The sequence below is a fragment of the Podarcis pityusensis genome (assembly GCF_964106645.2).
Source record: "Podarcis pityusensis genome assembly, chromosome: Z".
NCBI classification, from domain to species: Eukaryota; Metazoa; Chordata; class Lepidosauria; order Squamata; family Lacertidae; genus Podarcis; species Podarcis pityusensis.
The window spans coordinates 15,045,840-15,064,092 of NC_138044.1; the positions used below are offsets into that span (position 1 = coordinate 15,045,840).

Below are 18,253 nucleotides of genomic sequence, written 5' to 3' on the forward strand. Positions count from 1 at the left end.
CTCCTGTGTTGCATTAGGTGCTCAGAAACAGCTGAATCCCAAACGCCATCAGAGATGGTCCTTTAGAGTCTTTCCAGTGGGAGGCTATATCTAAACAGGCATCTATCCTAACTTACGGATCACAGCAGGGTATGAAGGCAGGGTCCAGCTACAGCAAGGGTGGAGAGACTCAGGTCCAGGGGCCAAGCCACACTCCTTACTGGACCTGGATCAGGTGTTTTTGCCTGGCTGTGTCCTGTCCTGGTCCCTATTGTAGAGGTTCAAACCATAATGTGAATAGTTGGTGCTTGTGTTTATTTTTCCTGCAGTGCTAAGTGCAGCTTTAGCCAGTATTTCTTTAGGTGTGTGCCTATGATGTGTCAAGCATATACCTGGAAGTTTGAGGTTAAGTGCGAATGCAGCAAAAGTGGGGGGGGGGTTGGGGGGGAGGGTTACAGGTGTGGTCATTGGCTACAACTCTACCCTATTTCCAGGGTGGCAGGTAGTACTTTGTGTGTCTATGTCTGTGTCTCTGTCCTGCATATTTTCCCTTTTCAGCTCTGAGTCAGTTTTTAATTTTAGATTTTTCTTCCTTTCCCCAGACCAGCCACCCTGGAAGGCAGAAATCAAAACATGCCCATTAGAGTGCAGTTTTTAAAAATAAAATCGCTCCCTGGGGGGGGGGATGAGAAGATGTATAAAGAGACTGGTGGAACTGTGTGTTGGCGGGGGGTTGATGCTAGTGGTGTGGGTTTCTTTTTTTAATGTGTTGTATTTCCCCCCGCACTATTTCCTTCTCTTTTCTTTTTTTCCTGTTTGTTTATCTCTCTCTGACCCCCAAACTTGCTTCTCTACCTGCTTGTACATAGGGGTTTGTATGTGTGTGTATACACCCTTGATGAAATTGTTTTTTAAATAGATATATATAAACAAGTCTTTCTCCCTTCTTTTTCTGGAAAAAGGAGAGATGCCTCATTCTGAAACCTAAAAGGTGGGAAGATTTTTTTGGTGGGGGGGGGGAGAGGGAGAGGAATGGTGTGGAAGGAGAGAGAGAGAGAGAATGAGGAGTCCTTTGTAATATATTGCCATATTATCACTAAATCCCCAGACAGTTGTGGCATAGAAGCAAGTCACCTGTCACTTAAGTTTGAGGTCTCTTTAATTTTCTCCTGGAATTCGCGCCGGGCTGTCTTTAATTTGAGGCCTTTATTGGAATTCGGGAACCTTTCCTGCCTTCCCTGGTGCTCAGATCTATTCTGAGCTCAGATACAGAATGTATACAATAACCATCAGAGGGATTTGGAGAGGGCTGAAGCGCTGTTTATTTAACACTCTGGAGGGATTTTCGGGGTTTATGCCGTCCTCGCTGCCCGCTTTCAATAACGCTTTTGACAACCGTTCTGCCCTTCTCATTAATTTTAAACAGTTAAAACACCGGGAGGGGGGTGAGAGGGGAGGGGGGAAAGTTTTTCATTATTAAAGTGCTTTACTTTTTAATAACAGAGGATTCTGTCCACCGGGGGAAAGGGCAACTCGCTTAATTTCACATTCATATTAAAAAGATGGCAGGAGGGTGACACTCTCTCGCCACCCAGGAGGCTTAAGGAAAGAAAAAAGGTGGATCGGGGTGGTGTGGGCGAAGAGCAAGGGGGGAGGAGGGGGAGAGAAGGAAAGGAAGTTTTCGGCCTTTCACAACAGCTGAGACTTGACTCGCTTTAAAAATAATAATTGTATGTCGCTTGTCCACCAGAATGCACAAGGAAGTACATAAATGGACATATATTCATATATATATAAATAAAAGAACATTGGGTTGCAACTGGTCCTACTCAAAGTAGACCCATTGAAATCAATATGCATGACTTTTTGTAAAAGCCAGTGTGGTGCAGTGCAGGTAGAGTTTTGGACTAGGACCTGGGTTTGGATCACCACTTGGCCATGAAGCTCACGCTGCCTGACTTTAGGTCACTGTCCCTGCCCTTTGGCCCATGACCTGTCTATCTCCCAGGGTTTTTGTGGGGATTAAATGAGGTTGGGGGAGAACCATGTACCGTATTTTTCGCCCTATAGGACACACCGGCCCATAGGACGCACCTAGTTTTCTGGGGGGGAAATAAAGGAAAAAAATTTATCCCCCCCCCAGGCGCAGGGCTGGGGCGGGGGGAGCCCGAGCTTCCCCCGACCCCAGCCCCCAGAACAGGCAGCTCTCCACAAGCCGTGGTAGCCCAGCGCCGGGCTCCCACAGCTTGTGGAGAGCTGCGTGAAGCTAAGCCTAGGCGCGCTGAGTTCAGCGCGCCCAGGCTTCGGCATGCAGGCAACTCTCCGCAAGCCGTGGGAGCCCAGCGCCGGGCTCCCACGGCTTGCGGAGAGCTGCGTGAAGCCTGGAGAGCGAGAGGGGTCGGTGCGCACATTTCCCCTTCATTTTTGGAGGGGGAAAAGTGCGTCCTATAGGGCGAAAAATACGGTATGTCACCTTAAGGTCCTTGGAGGGTGGAAATGGTGGGATACATATCCACTAAACAAGTAAACCATGTTGTGGTTTTGTTGCCATCAGGAGGTCTGGGGATCCTATGAAATAAACAATAATGTAGGCTCGTTATTTTCAGCGGGTCTGCTCTGAGTGGAACTTGGCTGGAGACAACCCATTGTGTGTATGCAGATAAAGGCATAACAGTAACATTAATAGTAAAAACATTTTTTTAAAAAAGTCAGGACTAACACATCATAACTTTAAACAGCTGTTAAAAACAAAGGTTTGCTGGAAAAGAGGACCATCAACAGGTCACATGCCAGAAGGGGTAAATTATCTGAACCAAGGATGGGAAGGTTGTGGCCCTCTAGTAGTTGTTGGACTATGAATCACATCATCCCTGACCACTGACCATACTGGCTGGGGCTGATGAGAGTTGGAGCCCAGCACCTGTAGGGACGTAGGAAAGAAGGCTGGTCCATTAGGGCAAATGAGGCATTGCCACGCCAACCTCAGACCTCTCTCCAACAGCCCCTACCTGCTTGCCTGCCTTCTTACTTCCAGTGCTGGTGGTAGCTCTGTCTGTCAGCTTCTTCCTCCTTAGCCTCAGTGTGGCCCCTTGTAGAATTCAGCAAGGAGGAGAGGATGGGGCTGACTCTGCTTGTCATTGCCTCTGGTTCCTTCTATTGTTGGGCTTTCTGCCCTGCCAGTTCCAGTAGGCACCAGCTGCCACAGGTTAGTCACCACTAATTTGAACAGGGCAGATAATTCCACATATGGGGCACTGCCCAAGAGGAGGTGCCCTTTGTACATTTATTCTGCTCATGAACTGTCACATTCTGTTTTTAATCACACATACACACACTGCAGCAAGAGCAGCATATCTAACACTTCCACCCCTTTAACTCCATATTTTGGTATATATTGCAAGACTTTTTCTCATTGCTGAACAATGTAACCAAGCACCCTTAGGTGTTTGAAATCTGAATTGGTTTTCAGCATTGCATTGTAAACAAAGTAAACGCCACACAGAAATTGCCCATTTAAAAGCATACTCCTCGAGCCATTGCCACAGAATATGCTTTTTGGAATATATGGAATTGGAAGTGCCAGAGAGTGTAAAGATTTTTCCACTTTTGGTGAGACCAGCCAGCAACCTAGATTTAGTTGGCACAGTTAATGCAGTCTCCTCACAAACGATGGTTTGCAAATCCCGATCTAGGCTCGGAAATATGCACTCCCTCCTGAGTAGAAATTTATGCTTAGTTCAGGCAAAATGCAGCCAATAATCATGTACTTCAAAGTCCTCCTGATAAATCAGTAGGATTTGGGTTGCAATCCTATACTAGTTTACCTGGAAATAAACCCCACTAAACTCAGTGGGACTTACTTTTGCAGACATGTACATCGGAATCTGCCTTATATGGCATCAGAATATTAGTCCATCTAGCTCAGTATTGCCTACACTTACCAGTAGCAGCTCTCCAGGGTTTCAGGCAGGGGGCATTTCCATCCCTACCTTGAAATGCTGGGAGTGAACCTGGAACTGTCTGCATGCAAAGCACAATGTTCTACCACCAAGCTACGGCCTTTGAACTGTTAAGCTCCTACTTGGCCATTCCCCATTGCACTCAATGTGAACTGTTAAAATTGTGCTCAGTTTTGGTTGAAGCGTGCCTTCCTACAAGAGTAGCCCACTGTCTTTTGCTCAACTTCAACCTCCTTCATCCCCTGGCCAGTGGCCATGCCATCTGCTGGGGGTCCTGGGAGATGAAGTCCAAAATACAGTGGTGCCCGCAAGACGAAATTAATTCGTTCTGTTTTTCGTCTTGCGAAACACGGTTTCCCATAGGGTATTAACGGTTTTAAGAAAAAGGAAACAAACTTGCAAGACGTTTTCGTTTTTCGTCTTGCGAAGCAAGCCCATAGGGAAATTTGTCTTGCGAAGCAACTCAAAAAACAAAAAACTCTTTCTTCTTGCACGTTTCTTGTCTTGCGAGGCATTCGTCTTGCGAGGTACCACTGTATTGTCTGTCGCTCCGCAGCTATATTGTGAGTGACACACACTTCTGTCTATCATGAGGGACCACGGAGTGCACCTCTGAGGGTCAAACTGCTGGAGAATCACAGCACCTGCTGTGGCTGCAGAGCCCGGTAGCTCATAATTGCTGCCTCACACATTATTTCTGCAGCTGTAGCAGTACTGAAGTGACTCTCTGGGGCGCAAGCCTGGGCAATGTGTATGGAGGTCCTGGGCTGTCCAGATGACAATAACCCCCTCTCAGCCTCACTGATGTGGTCCAAAGGAAAGCGGAGCAATACATTTGACACCAGCTTAGCTGCAGGAGTTGCCGGAAGGAGGCATACACAAGACACCATCCAACCATCTTAGGGACTCAACTCCAGATTTGTGTAGGGTTTCCTCCTTAGCCTTTCCTTCTCCTGAAGATGTCCCACAGGGCAGCGGGTACAGATGGTTCCTCAGCGTTTCCTCTCAAAGTCTTTCTCATGAGTGAATGTAGTTGCAGGGCAGCAGAAGTTTAGGAACAGAGTTTTCCTTCTCCAAAAATACTAGCATTTTATTAAATGCTTATGTAAGAAAACCATTCAGACAAAATGGAAGCTGCTTAACAATTAGATTGCAAAACCCTTAGCTAAACCTTCCTTGCACTTGTTTACATAGGGATGTATAAGAGCATGAGAAGAGCCTGCTGGATCAGGCCAGTGGCTGACCGGATGCCTGTCGGAAACCCACAAGCACAAGGGACTCGCCCTCCTGCGGTTTCCAGCAACTGGCATCCAGAAGCAAACTGCCACCGATGGTGGAGGAAGAACATGGAAAGAGCCATGCTAAACCATTCCAAAAGAGGTCCCATTCAGTCCACCATCCTGCTCAAACAGTGGCCACACAGATGTGAGAAGCCTGGAAGCAGGACCTGAGCACAGTAGCTCTCTCCCCTCCTGTGGGTTTCTAGCAACTGGTGTTCAGAAGCATTGTCGCCGCCAACAGGAGGCAGAGCATGGCCACTGTGGCTTGAAGCCATTGATAGCTTTCTCCTCCATAAATCTGTACCATCCTCTTCAAGCCGCCCAGTCCACTAGGCCACTTCAGAGCAGACCCACTGAAATGAACAGTCATCACTAATTTAGGTGCTTTAATTTCAGTGAGTCTGTTCTGAGCAAAACCTCAGTTGGATATGTTCTTTCATTTCCTTTTCCTCTTTCTACTTCCCTAAGATTTTATCTTCCAGTTCCTCTTCTTAACAATACTGGCAGTTGCATGCCAAAAAATGGTGTTGTGGGGGGCACAGGGGAGAGACACAGAGTTAACAGGAAATATGCTACCAATGGCATAAATGCTTATTTAGCAAAGGATTGGAAGATGGGGGGAGGCTACCGTCTTTGGTAGATTGGCTTCAAAGATGCTGGCATGTTGCTAAGTTATGTAAAATTGCACCATCGTCACATAGATATGGTTAGGGATGCTGAAGGCCATGTAAGTTATTTTGGAAAGGTGGCAGGCAATCTGTGAGGGGGTTTTGCTCTGGAAGGGGAGAAATACGTTGGAAGATGTGCGTCTCGAAGATTGTCAGTGCTGCCCCTAGGATGAGCTCAGGAGAAGACTGTAAGAGTGTGTGTGTATGTGTATGTGTAATATATTATTTTTAATTGATTCAATTGGTATCCCACCCTTCCTCCTGAAGGAGCCCAGGGCAGCAAACACGTCAGTAATATATATATATTTAAGCGTTCTAAAAACAGTTAACAACAGTGATCGCATGACGCCAGGAGCAGTGTATTTCAGCCACTGAATGTCTAGGTAATACAGGAATGCTTTTAGATTCCTCCTCGTTCTGATGGAGACAGGCACATCTTAACAGGGAGGGCATTCCACAAATAGGGAGCAGCCACTGAGAAGGCCCTGACACAGATCACCGCTAACCAGGCAGCCCCTAGTGGCGGCACCAGTAATATCATCTCACCTGCCAGTCATACAGACCATGGTGGCTCTGTCCAACTTTCGTGGTGTTCCTCTGAATACCAGCTGCTGGAAATTGCAGGAGGGGAGAGTTGCTGTTGTACTCAGGCTGTGCTTGTGGGCTTCCCATTGAGGCATCTGTTTGGCCACTATGAGAGCAAGATGCTGGACTAGATTCACCATCGGCCGTATCCAGCAGGTTTTTATGATATTGGGGAAGAGGCTCTTTGTTTTAGACATTTTTGCTGTATGGTTGAATTTGGCTAGCTTCATTCACATCTCAGGAAGGGGAGGGGAGTTGCAACCCCAGAGAGCTTGGTGGCTATCAGTGCAAACTCAAGGATAAGGCCCTGAATGTGGCTCTCTGGGTCCCTCTCTGGCCCTCAGGAGTCTCCCCAGGCCACTCCTCCCCTCCCTGGCCCCAAATATCTGAAAGATATTCTTCCCTACTGATACTTTCAGGCATTAAGATCAGCAGAGGGGACCCTCTTTATTTGTCCCACCACCCTCTTCAGCTTGGGCTGGTAATGATAAAAATTGGTTGGAAAGGCAGCTAGATAACTGATCTGTTTTTTCCCTGGAAGTCTGGTAACCTGGAAAGGGTGGCCTCTGCTTGGGACATTTAATATGTGACTGCCTTAATGGCAAACACTTTTGGTACATTTGATCTGTTTTAATGGATGTTTCGTTTCAATGGTTTTTACTGTGTGTTTCCCCCATCTCTGTCCCCATGACAGAGCAATTCATAAGATGAATAAACAGAACTGAAGAACTGGGTATAAAATCTCTTTCAAAATTGCTTCATTCTTCTTCCCCCGCCCCCACTTTCTTCATCTGCTATAGAAGTTCCACAGCGATGACCCCCAGGAAGTGCGACGCAGAGCCACCATCTTGCAGACTGAATTTGAGAATTACGTCCACTCTAATGCAGAAACTGTTCAGCGGGCCAAAAAAGGTTAGGAGTCTTTTTGTTTTTGATAATCTTAGAATGTAATCTTTTTTTTTTAGTTTTAGCAGGAGAAGAGGGGGTGATGAAAAACATTTTTTACTATTGCATCATTGAGTGGTGTTTCTTAAAACATTATTATATTTTATATTCCATCCTTCCTTCTGAAGGAGCCCAGGGCAGCAATCAGGGTAACAGAACACAATTAAAACTCCCCAAAACAACCTTCTGAAACCAACTAAAACCTTCTAATAGGTTTAGGTGAAATGCCATAGTGCTAACTCTGTCATAACCAAGTTCAGCTTTCAACAGCCAACCCTATATAGGGCAAGGACCATAGCTCAATGGTAGGGCATCTGCTTTGGATGCAGGAGGTCTCAGCTGCAGCCCTCAGCATCTCCAGGTAGGGCTGAGAGAGCCTTATGTCTGAAATCCTGGAAAGCCACTTCCAGTCAATGCAGAGAACACCAAGCTTGATGGACCAATGGTCTGACCCTGTATAAGGCAGCTTCCTATGTTGTACACTTAGATGTACACCCTCCCCTCCTCGGCACGAGAATGAATTCCACCTCTTGCTTTAACCACAGTTAAGCTGAACACTGCAACTAAACTATGGTTAGTTGAAATCAGAAGCAAAATCATACTTTCCTGGCATCTCGGAATGGTCTTTCCATCATGCTACTATGATTCAGCACAGGGGTAGCTGAACTTTTTAAGCCCAAGAGTGAATCTGCAAACATCACAGTCACAATTTGCAAACACAACAACCAATCACAAAAAGCAACATATTCTATTGGCTGCAAGAGAACGCTGCTTTCAGGCCCATTTTCAGCAGGAGGAAGAGCCAGGAAGAAACCTTCTAAAGTTTGATCCCAAGGCCACTCCCCCCCCTTTTCCTTTTTCTACTCTGCTGTGGAACCATTGGCACACAACCAGTCCGGAATATGATTTCTCCCCTCACATCCCATTTTACGGACAAGAAAACAGTGACACTCCAAATTCTGCAGTCTTCAGGATTTGCTTAATTGACCAGCAGGCATCTTCTTGGCCGCGTTCTACACCATCAAGAGTGGCACAAGATATCAAGGGTGGGGGTGGGGAGAGGCTCTTACATTACCAAACCCATATTGGTGCTCGCAGTTTATGCAGTTGAGGGCTCCATAAAGGCAGATGCGATTCTCTTCTTCCGTGCCAGAGCCTGAACCTTTATGCAATGCTGGATGACTGCAGAGGGAGAGATACCAGCCCTGCATTTCCCATGAATATCTTAAACGCTTCCCTTTCTATCTCCCTCGCCCTCTGTGTTTTCCCAGTTTTGCGTCCCATGCAAAGGTGGCTCCTCCTTGCCCTTCCTCCATCGCCCCATCTTTCTTGCTGTCTGCATATGCAGGATTTCCAAACGCCGGCTGGCTTCCATAAACCTCCCTCCATTCTTCCTCCTCTGTTGAAGCCAAGGATGGTGAATAATTAACGCGGCAGCTGGCTCTCCTGTTTATGGCAGGAAATCAAACGGAAACGATGCCAAATGCACAGTTCTCTCTCTCTTTCTTAGCCTTCTCTCCCCACCCCAAGCTCTTCGCTTCAATTTATGTTTTGACCTGGTCGATGTTGTTGGTAGCCAGCGTTGCCTCACAGAACCCCTTCCCAAAGGAGTGACTACTTTTAAAAAATATCTGGCTGTTCATCCTCACTCTGTTCTTTAGGAAGGGCCCATAGCTCAGTGGCTAGAGCCAGGATGGAAACCCTTCTTGCAGTCCAAGGGCTGTGTTTCCTCCTGTAGAACTTTTCGGGGAAACGTGTGGAGACTTGACCACCACCTTTTCCTAACTCTCTTTCCCTTGTGGCTGTGGGGAACACGGGTGGCGCTGTGGTCTAAAGCACTGAGCCTCTTGGGCTTGCCGATCGGAAGGTCGGTGGTTCGAATTCACGCAATGGGGTGAGCTCCCATTGCTCTGTCCCAGCTCCTGCCAACCTAGCAGTTCGAAAGCATGCCAGAAGTGCAAGTAGATAAATACCGTATTTTTCGCACCATAGGACGCACCGGACAATAGGACGCACTTTGTTTTAGAGGGGGGAGAAAAAGAAAAAAAAATTCTCCCCCTCTCTGCCCAGCGCCCCTTCAGCGAAGCGGCAGGAGGCGCTGCGCAGAGAGGGGGAGAACTTTCCCCCTCTTGTTTTCCCCCTCTAAAACAAGGTGCCGTTTAAGGTGCGTTCAGGCGGCTACCTTGGAAGCCTGGAGAGCGAGAGGGGTCGGTGTGCACTGACCCCTCTCGCTCTCCAGGCTTCAGGTTCCTTTCGACCTGCTCTTTAGGGATGGCGGGGGGAAGCCCACCACCAGCCCCAAAGAGCAGGTCAGGGAGCAGCGGAAAGGCAGGAGAGGGTCGCGGGGCTATGGCGTCTTCGCTCCATAGGACGCACACACATTTCCCCTTCATTTTTGAAGGGGAAAAAGTGCGTCCTATAGAGCGAAAAATACGGTAGGTACCACTCCGGTAGGAAGGTAAACTACGTTTCCGGGCGCTGCTCTGGTTTCGGTGTTCTGTTGCGCCAGAAGCGGCTTAGTCATGCTGGCCACATGATCCGGAAAAACTGTCTACGGACAAACACCGGCTCCCTCAGCTTGTAAAGCTAGATGAGCGCCGCAACCCCAGAGTCATCTGCGACTGGACTTAACTGTCAGGGTACTTTTTAGAGCATCTGCTTTGCCCACAGAAGCCCCCAGAGTTCAATCACCAGCATCTCCAGATGGTTGAGAACTCTTTGTCTGAAATCCTGGGGAGCTGCTGCCGGTCAGTGTACACAGTGCTGAGCTAGATGGACTAGTGGGCTGACTGTGAAGGACCTTCCTACATTCCTGTTTGAAGCACCATGGCTTCATTGCAGAGCACCTGCTTTGCATGCAGAAGGTCCTGGTTTCAATCCAGGTAGGACTGGGAGAAACCTCCTGTTTGAGAGTTGCTGGAGAGCTGCTGCCGGTCAGTGTAGACAACACTGAGCTGTATGAACCAATGGGCTGACTCCGTATAAAGCACTGGGAATTGTGGGGGCAGATTTAAAATGGCACGCACTGTGATTCTCCAACAGTTTGACTTCACCCCCAGAGGCGCACTCCATTGTCTTTCAAGACAGATGGATGCCAACAAGTAAAAAAGGGGGGGGGGAGGAGGAGGAGGAGAAGCAGCAGCAGCAGCAGCAGCAGCAGAAACCCAAAAATCTGAAAGAGATTGATTATACCCTTTTTAGCATGGATTGGGAATGTGCAAAATCAACAAACTTACTCCAAACCTTGATGACAAATTGACAATTTCAACTGCTTTTCATACATTTGACTTTTACGTGCCCAAAGATAATATGCAAAGTTATGCATTACAGTGGTACCTCAGGTTAAGAACCTAATTTGTTCTGGAGGTTCGTTCTTAACCTGAAACTGTTCTTAACCTGAGGTACCACTTCAGCTAATGGGGCCTCCCGTTGCTGCTGCATGATTTCTGTTTTCATCCTGAAGCAAAGTTCTTAACCCAAGGTACTATTTCTGGGTTAGCGGAGTCTGTAATCTGAAGCGTCTGTAACCTGAGGTACCACTGTATAGCTGTACTCCAGATCCCACAGAACCAATCTGACAGAGGTGAAGTTACTTTGAATTGCATATAACCAAGTTCCACTGAGAGTGGCCCTATGGACCTAAGTGAGCCATGTCCATTAGTTTCAATGGGGCTACGCTGAGTAGGACTAACATTGGATACCCCTCCCTCACCCTGCAATTCATGGGATCTGTCATATTAGCTACCATTAGTAGTTGCTGCCCTCCCCGCAAAGATTGACCACGGCATGCTCAATTCTGTGTTCTGGTGGGATGCACATTCAAACTGGGTGCAATGAGAAAGGGGGGACCATTTCAGTCATGGCTCCAGAATAACCTCCTAAAGGAGGTTTGCCAGCCATGTAGCTTCCTTGCTATTCGGGTGAGAGTCTCTATTGGTAGTTACCACATAGCTCATGTGCACTAGGAACTGTGCATTCATTATTGTAAATCCCCCTTCCAGCTGAGATCAGACAGCCCCCCCCCCCCGCCTCCCTGCTGAACTTCAGACATTTAATGTAGACCTTTCTATTCAGAGTTGTGCTGTGCCTTTTTATGGGGTGGGGATTACCTATGAACCTGGGTTGTTGTTTTTTTAATGCCACATTAATCTGATTGATTAATTGTTTTATTGATTGCTCTGTAAGCCTCTTGTGACCATCTACGGTCAGGCTGTTGAGTAGGGGAGACAGTGGTACTGAACCTGCTGGCTGCTTTTTTCATAGTTCTCTGCCTCTGCCTTTTTAAATAAGGTTTTTAGATAAAGGTTTCCCTGATGTTTTCTGTATTGTGGTCATTCGCCTTGAGCTCAGGAGGGGGAAACACAGGTGTGCATACCCACAAAAATGGCAGACTCTGACTTGTGTTTCCAGTTTTTTTCCTCCTCCCTGCCCAATATGGACTAGGAACTTGCTTTGTGTGGTGGAGCGGGAAAGAAACAGAGACATGTAGGCCAGCCCGGAGCATTTCTGTGCTTTGAACCGAGCAACTCTTGTCCATGTGGCTTTTGAACCACCTGTATGATGAAGTTGGGCCTGAAGTCGTGACTGAACATCTTAAAATATCAAACATTACCTTTAGAAAGGTTGGCAACTCACCCCCCACCCCCGCCGGTAATTTCCCCTCTCTTTCTTCCTGTGTTCCCCCTCCCCCGCCAGACAGGTCTCTAAAAAATTGATGATGTGAAATGAGAAGAAGGGGTTGCAACGCTCTCTCCTTCGTTACTCCCTCATTGATTGGGAAATGGTGTTCGCTTTGCTTGGCAAACAGAGCTTTGATGGATTCCCAGAGTCCTTCCAGGAACTGATCTCGCTAAAATGACATTTTTATTACTGTTCGTAAACCCCAATCTCCTGCCACCCCTGAGAGATTAGGCTTAAGCTGTGGGCAAACGTGCTGGTCTACTGACTCAGTGAGGAAGGGCAAAAGAGACTGGTGGGGGAGCAGTGTTAGGTTTCGATGCAGTTAAGGGACTGGGGTGGTCTGGGGTGGGGAGGCAGGGGTCTGAGATGAGGGTAGGGAGAGAAAGTGGGGAGGGGTCCTGAGCTGCATCGCTGGGATTTATTTGAAAACCAGAAATGTGAGAATTCTGGGGTGAGAATTGGAGGGGAACGAGAACTGGGGGCTAACGCTGCAAATCATGAAATCTTTAGTGGCCTCCTTTGCAAGTACAGCCATACCTCATGTTACATCCGCTTCATGTTATATTCTTTCAGGTTGCGTCCCGCGGTGACCCGGAAGTACCAGAAAGGGTTACTTCCGGGTTTCGCCGCTTGTGCATGCGCAGATGCGCAAAATGACGTCACGCGCATGCGCAGAAACGGCGAATCACAACCCGTGCATGCGCAGACGTGCCGCTGCGGGTTGTGTTCTTTTCATGTTGCGAATGGGCCTCCGGAATGGATCCCGTTTGCAACCAGAGGGACCGCTGTCTACGTACCTACATAGTTTTATTTGTATGTCAGCTTTCTACAGTTCAAACCACGCTCAAGGCGTCTTACAGCATGAAAAGAATTCATAACTACAACATAGCAGAAGTAGTCATGAACAATAAATAAAACATTTTTAAAAATACACAACCGGACTGAACAGTTTCCACATAAATTATAAGAGCTGAAATAAAAATTTAAAAATAACCTCAACAGCGGCAACCCGCCAAAACACCCCAGGCCAGGAATCTGTTAAGCAGCCTCAGCCCCTATATCTTATCTGGAGTTGGGCTATACCCCCAGGCCAGGAGGAAAACGGTGTGCAAGTCTTCCAGGACTCATAGCCAATAGTTTAGAAGTGATTAGTGGACATTGCAGTAGCTGTCCCTATGGTGGCCTGCAAGAGTCACACAAGGCATTTGTTTGGTTTTTTAAAAGAAGTGTTCGTAATTTGATGGTATGTGACTGGCTTTCTGCATATGCTTAGTGGACATTGCATCTGTTTTGGAGGTGATCTTGAGCTCAAATGAAGAGTGTCCCAACAGGGAGATAATCTCACCTGAGAGGCGATGGCACGTAATCCCTTTTGCAAAGGAAAATTCCCAACGGACACATTCATTTTTCTTCCTCCCTTTTCCCTCCAGCTCTGCAGTCTTTCATTCGGTCGTATGCAACCTACCCAGCCAGCCTCAAGCACATCTTCCACGTCAAGTCTCTCCATCTGGGCCATGTGGCAAAGAGCTTTGGGCTCCGGGACGCCCCTAAGAATCTCAGTGCCACCTCTGCCTTCCCAAAGCAAGCAAAGAACCAGAAGCAGAAAAGGTAAAGGCTCAACTGTGCTTTCCAACTCAGTGTGCGGGTTTGACACAGGAATAATGGGAAACCGGTGGCCGTCCAGATTTGCATCAGCCCTTGCAGCTAACATGATGAGCCGCTGGGGATAATGGAAGCTGAAATGCAGGAGCCTGTGGAGGGTCACAGTCTCCTCCATTCCAGACTAAAGCAGCAGCATTGCCTACTGCATACAGCGAATGGAGGGATGCCTCTGTTTAGAAGAGACAATCCTTCAGGAAAAAGGGGGGATACCTCTTCTTCAATTTGGGGTGGGGAACCTGCAGCCCCTCTAGATGTGGTTGGACTACCCCAAGTCCCAACTGTACCAGCTAGCATGGCCCAATGGTCAGGGAAGAATAGGAGCTTGGAGTTCAATATATTCTAGAGATTCCCCAGTTCTGCTTTAACCTGTAGAGCCATAGGGTGGCCTGGGCAAGACCCTTCCCCATTTCAGCTGTTCCTCCTCTCAATACAGCAATGTACATCTACCCAAAGGAAGCCTTTCTGTGTTAACACTTGTTTTGTGTGCTTGCATACAGCATGATTGGTGCATGAGCAGAAAGGACCCCACACTCAATGCCAGACTCATGCACTCCTCTCTTCCTCCACCAGGAGGAGGTCTTTGCCAGAGTTAGGAGTTCAGGAAGCTGCCTCATACTGAGTCAGACCATTGGTCCATCTAGCTCTGTATTGTCTACCAGGGGTAGCCCTAAGTGTGGTGCTTTTCAGCAGTTTTGGGTGGCAGCACCCATCAGCCCCCAGCCAAGATGTCCAATGGTCCAGAGCGATGTGTCTGCCTCTCCTTGACCTGCTGCCTGTCAGTGCCATTGGGTCACCTCAGACTCTACCATTCAGTGGATAAAATCCTAAATAACTTAGGCCAAAAATATCTGAGGGACTGCCTCCTTCCATACTGACCCTCTTGGGTGCTGACATTGGCAGAGGGGATGCTCTTGGTAGTTACACCACTAAGTTGCGACGGGTGGCAGCCAAGGAGAGGGCCTTGCTTGTCTGTAACAGACCCTAAGCTGTGGAACTCCCTCCGCAAAGGGGTGAGTGGCTTCTTCACTCTACAGGCGAATGCTGAAGATGCATCTCTTTACCCTGAGACACCTGAGATGTGCCTTTTCAGGGCCCTGCCATTCCTGTGACCGTAATCTGTTTTAAACTTTTGAATCCTGAATTTTAAAGTGTTGCAGCCTGCCCTGGGACCTGCTTTTCGTCATCATCATCATCATCATCATCGTTTTAGAGTGTGAGGAAATCCAGTCTCTCTGCACCTTTCTGAATCCTCACCACTCTGCCACCACGTTTATTCCCAAGCCATGAATGCTCTCCTCTTTAGCATTCATGTTTAGATAAGAGGCCCTATCAGATTGCTCTTTTAAAAAAATCTTCAACTGTGGGGTGTTCTTTTTAAGTGTGCTTTTCTTTTTCTAAATCATACTTTTTAATCCATGCATATATACTGCTCTCTAAACCACCTTTGCTTTAATTCAAAGAAAACCATGTTAAGAAACAACTCCCAAACGACTTTCTTCTTCTTTTCCTTCACTTTCTTTCAATTTCTTCCCTTTCTCTTTCTTTGCTGTTTCGTTCTTGACCTTTTCTCCCAAGCCCGCCTTCCTTTTCGCAAATATCTGTGTTGCTTTTCTCAGTTTTTCCTTTTATTTCTTTCCTTGGGTCCCTCTCTTTTTTTGTATATACTCCATTGCTGCAAAATTGTTTCAAAAAACCAACAACGCTCCAATCTGCGCAAAGCGTCGGCTGTTCAGTTATAAAGGCCCCCTTAATCCATGTCACGATTTGCTGGGGCCGCTGACATCTTTAGCTTGGGCCATCCGAGAAGCAAAATCAAAGAAACGAAGTATGTTTTTTGGGGGGGGGGGTGCAGGAGGATTGGGTGGGGGACGGGACCCACAGAGCAGTTGTTGGGAGGGGATTCAGGACTAAACGCATTGTCCCTGCCTTTTTTCTCCCTGTGGACTGCTTCTGCTCACCCTCACCAGCAGATGGGCAGCAGGACAGGAATGCCCCAGCGAGCAGGGGATTTAACGGAGCTTTATTTAGCTAAGAATAGCCTGATTAGCTGATAAAGAGCATGTAAGATGGTATGGGGCAGGCTTTGATGTCTCCTTAGCCCAGCAGGGAACGGGGTGATGACTGACACCAACAGTCTCACTGGATTACAGCAGGTGGGGACAATGTCTCCCTCTGTTCCTGAGATGTTGTTTCTCTGTTAAAGCTATCCCCCCCCTCGCTTCTTTTCCAGAGGTGGCGTGTTAGGGGGCCCTTTCCATCCCTCCCAGTTGTGGGGGGGGGGGGAGAAAAGCTTGCGTTGCCATTTCCACAAACGTAGCAGAGAGCAAAAACTGGACAGCAGCTCGGGAGCCATCAGGAGAGATGGGGGGTGATTAATGTTTCCAACCAACCCCCTTCCTGATCTAAAGAGAGCCAGTGGGTGGCATCTTGGAACAAAGAGACCCACCAAGTTCAGATCCCTATAACCAGTGCTATTTTTTAGAAAAAGAGGTGCCGGAACTCACCCTGAATGCCTCCCTCGTTCTCTTAGAATGGCAATGGCACCCACCCGAGAGGAGCCGGGACAGAGCTCCAGTGAGTTTCTGGCCTAAAAGAAAGCCATGCCTGTTATACTCACCTGATCTGCCTAACCTACCTCACAGGGTGGCTGTGAAGATTAAAGGTGGGAGAAGCAACTCGGCATTCCTGAGCTCTTTGGGCAAAGAGCAGGATAAAAATTAGGAGTAAGGTTATTATGCCCCATCCCGCTTCTCCAAGCTGCTGTTTCGTCCCACTGGGAGAGATATTCATGAAAGTACTGTCATTCTCCCTACAGGAATATAGTACAGTGGTACCTCAGGTTAAGTACTTAATTCGTTCCGGAGGTCCGTTCTTAACCTGAAACTGTTCTTAACCTGAAGCACCACTTTAGCTAATGGGACCTCCCACTGCTGCCGCACCACCAGAGCACGATTTCTGTTCTCATCCTGAAGCAAAGTTCTTAACCCGAGGTACTATTTCTGGGTTAGAGGAGTCTGTAACCTGAAGCGTCTGTAACATGAAGCGTATGTAACCCGAGGTACCACTGTAGATTCATGAGGGGTGTGTACTTTTGATCAGAGGTGTTTCCAGATTGATCTTTTTAGTGCTTTCGCTAGGGCTTCCCTCTCCACCCCATGAGTAGTTTTTCATTTTTAAATTCATATTCAAGTAGATGCAGGTTTTAATTGAATTGTTAATAGATAGACGGTCTAACACTTGTGATTAATTGATCTAAAATTTCTTTTAAGTGGGTAACAGTACCATTATTTTAAAAAGAATTTCTGGAGGGTATAATTCCAAGCTGAAAGGTCTGGCAAAAAAACCCCCTGTTGTCTGCTGTTTTCGTTATTTTTACAGGATTTTATATTCTGAAACTTTTGCTGCTTTGCATAATTTATTCTGGCTTGCCTAGGCACAGGGTGGGGGTGGGGAGAGAATCTAGTCAGAGGCATGAAACCCCACACTCTGAAAACATTATTCAGTCCCCCTATCTAGCTGACTATCTATCCCAGCTCCCCAGATCTCCCTACATATTGCTCACAGGTTTGGAAGTATGCCTAATTTATTTTATTATTTAGGTAATTTTATTTATTCATTCATTCAGCCAGTCATAAAATTTTAATACTGCTTAATATAATAAGTCTCTATGCGGTTTGCATAAAAATATACCCAATAACATTTAGTAAAAAATCCTAAAAACTAGATTAAAAAACAGAGCAAAGCTCTACATCACTCTCTCACACACAAATAACAAATAGTTTGGCCTCCATAAGGACTAGAAACTTGCTCAGTTTTTATTATTTTTAATTATTTTAATGAAAGCAGATATTCTTCAGAAGCTGCATCCTGCACCCAAAAACATATTTGTTGGTAGTGGTTGTTGTGGTGTCTGCACAGGTAAGCCTGTGTGGAGTTGGCACAGCTGTGGAATGTGTATTTTTTCTCCCTGTGTTAAGAATCAATACCTCAGAAAGGCATGATCCGTGTAGTACAGAGTCCTTTACTATATCTGAAATCTGGCCCTGAAATTTTGCCTGATTATTCTTATTTTTAAAAAAGAAGAAATATGTCCAAGACTAGGCATATTCTACAAGTACAAAAACAGTGGTTTGTCTCCAGTTAACATACTCAGAGTAGACCCATTAAAGTTAATGAGCCTAAGTCAGCCATGTGTATTCATTTCAACTGGTCTACACTGAGTATAACTAACACTCTATACAACTCAATTTCTTCTCAAATTGTTTTGTTAAAAACAAAACCAACAACTATGGGTTTATAGTCCTTCAGCTTGCATGATCAAAATGAGAGCAGGCCTCAAATTTTAGCTTTTGCAGATTACTCCCAATTGCGCCCAATACAGAACGATCAGGTCTACTTAAACGCAAGTCACACACAGCCTCTTGTGCATTTCTTTTTGAGTAATGAGAGAGAAGTTGGCCCTTGTCGGGGACAAACATGTGGAAGAGGGTTGTGA

At 46.8% G+C, this 18,253-nt stretch overlaps 1 protein-coding gene across 2 annotated transcripts in view; it reads left to right on the forward strand.

The window, feature by feature from the left end:
- Positions 1 to 18,253, forward strand: part of DDX31 (DEAD-box helicase 31) — a 64,394-nt gene that overhangs the window by 40,764 nt on the left and 5,377 nt on the right. For both annotated transcript variants that reach the window (XM_080990611.1, XM_080990610.1), the window contains exons 18-19: positions 7,272 to 7,383; positions 13,527 to 13,704. In XM_080990611.1, the coding sequence (XP_080846737.1) occupies positions 7,272 to 7,383; positions 13,527 to 13,704 (290 nt within the window). The remainder of the gene's footprint in view (positions 1 to 7,271; positions 7,384 to 13,526; positions 13,705 to 18,253) is intronic.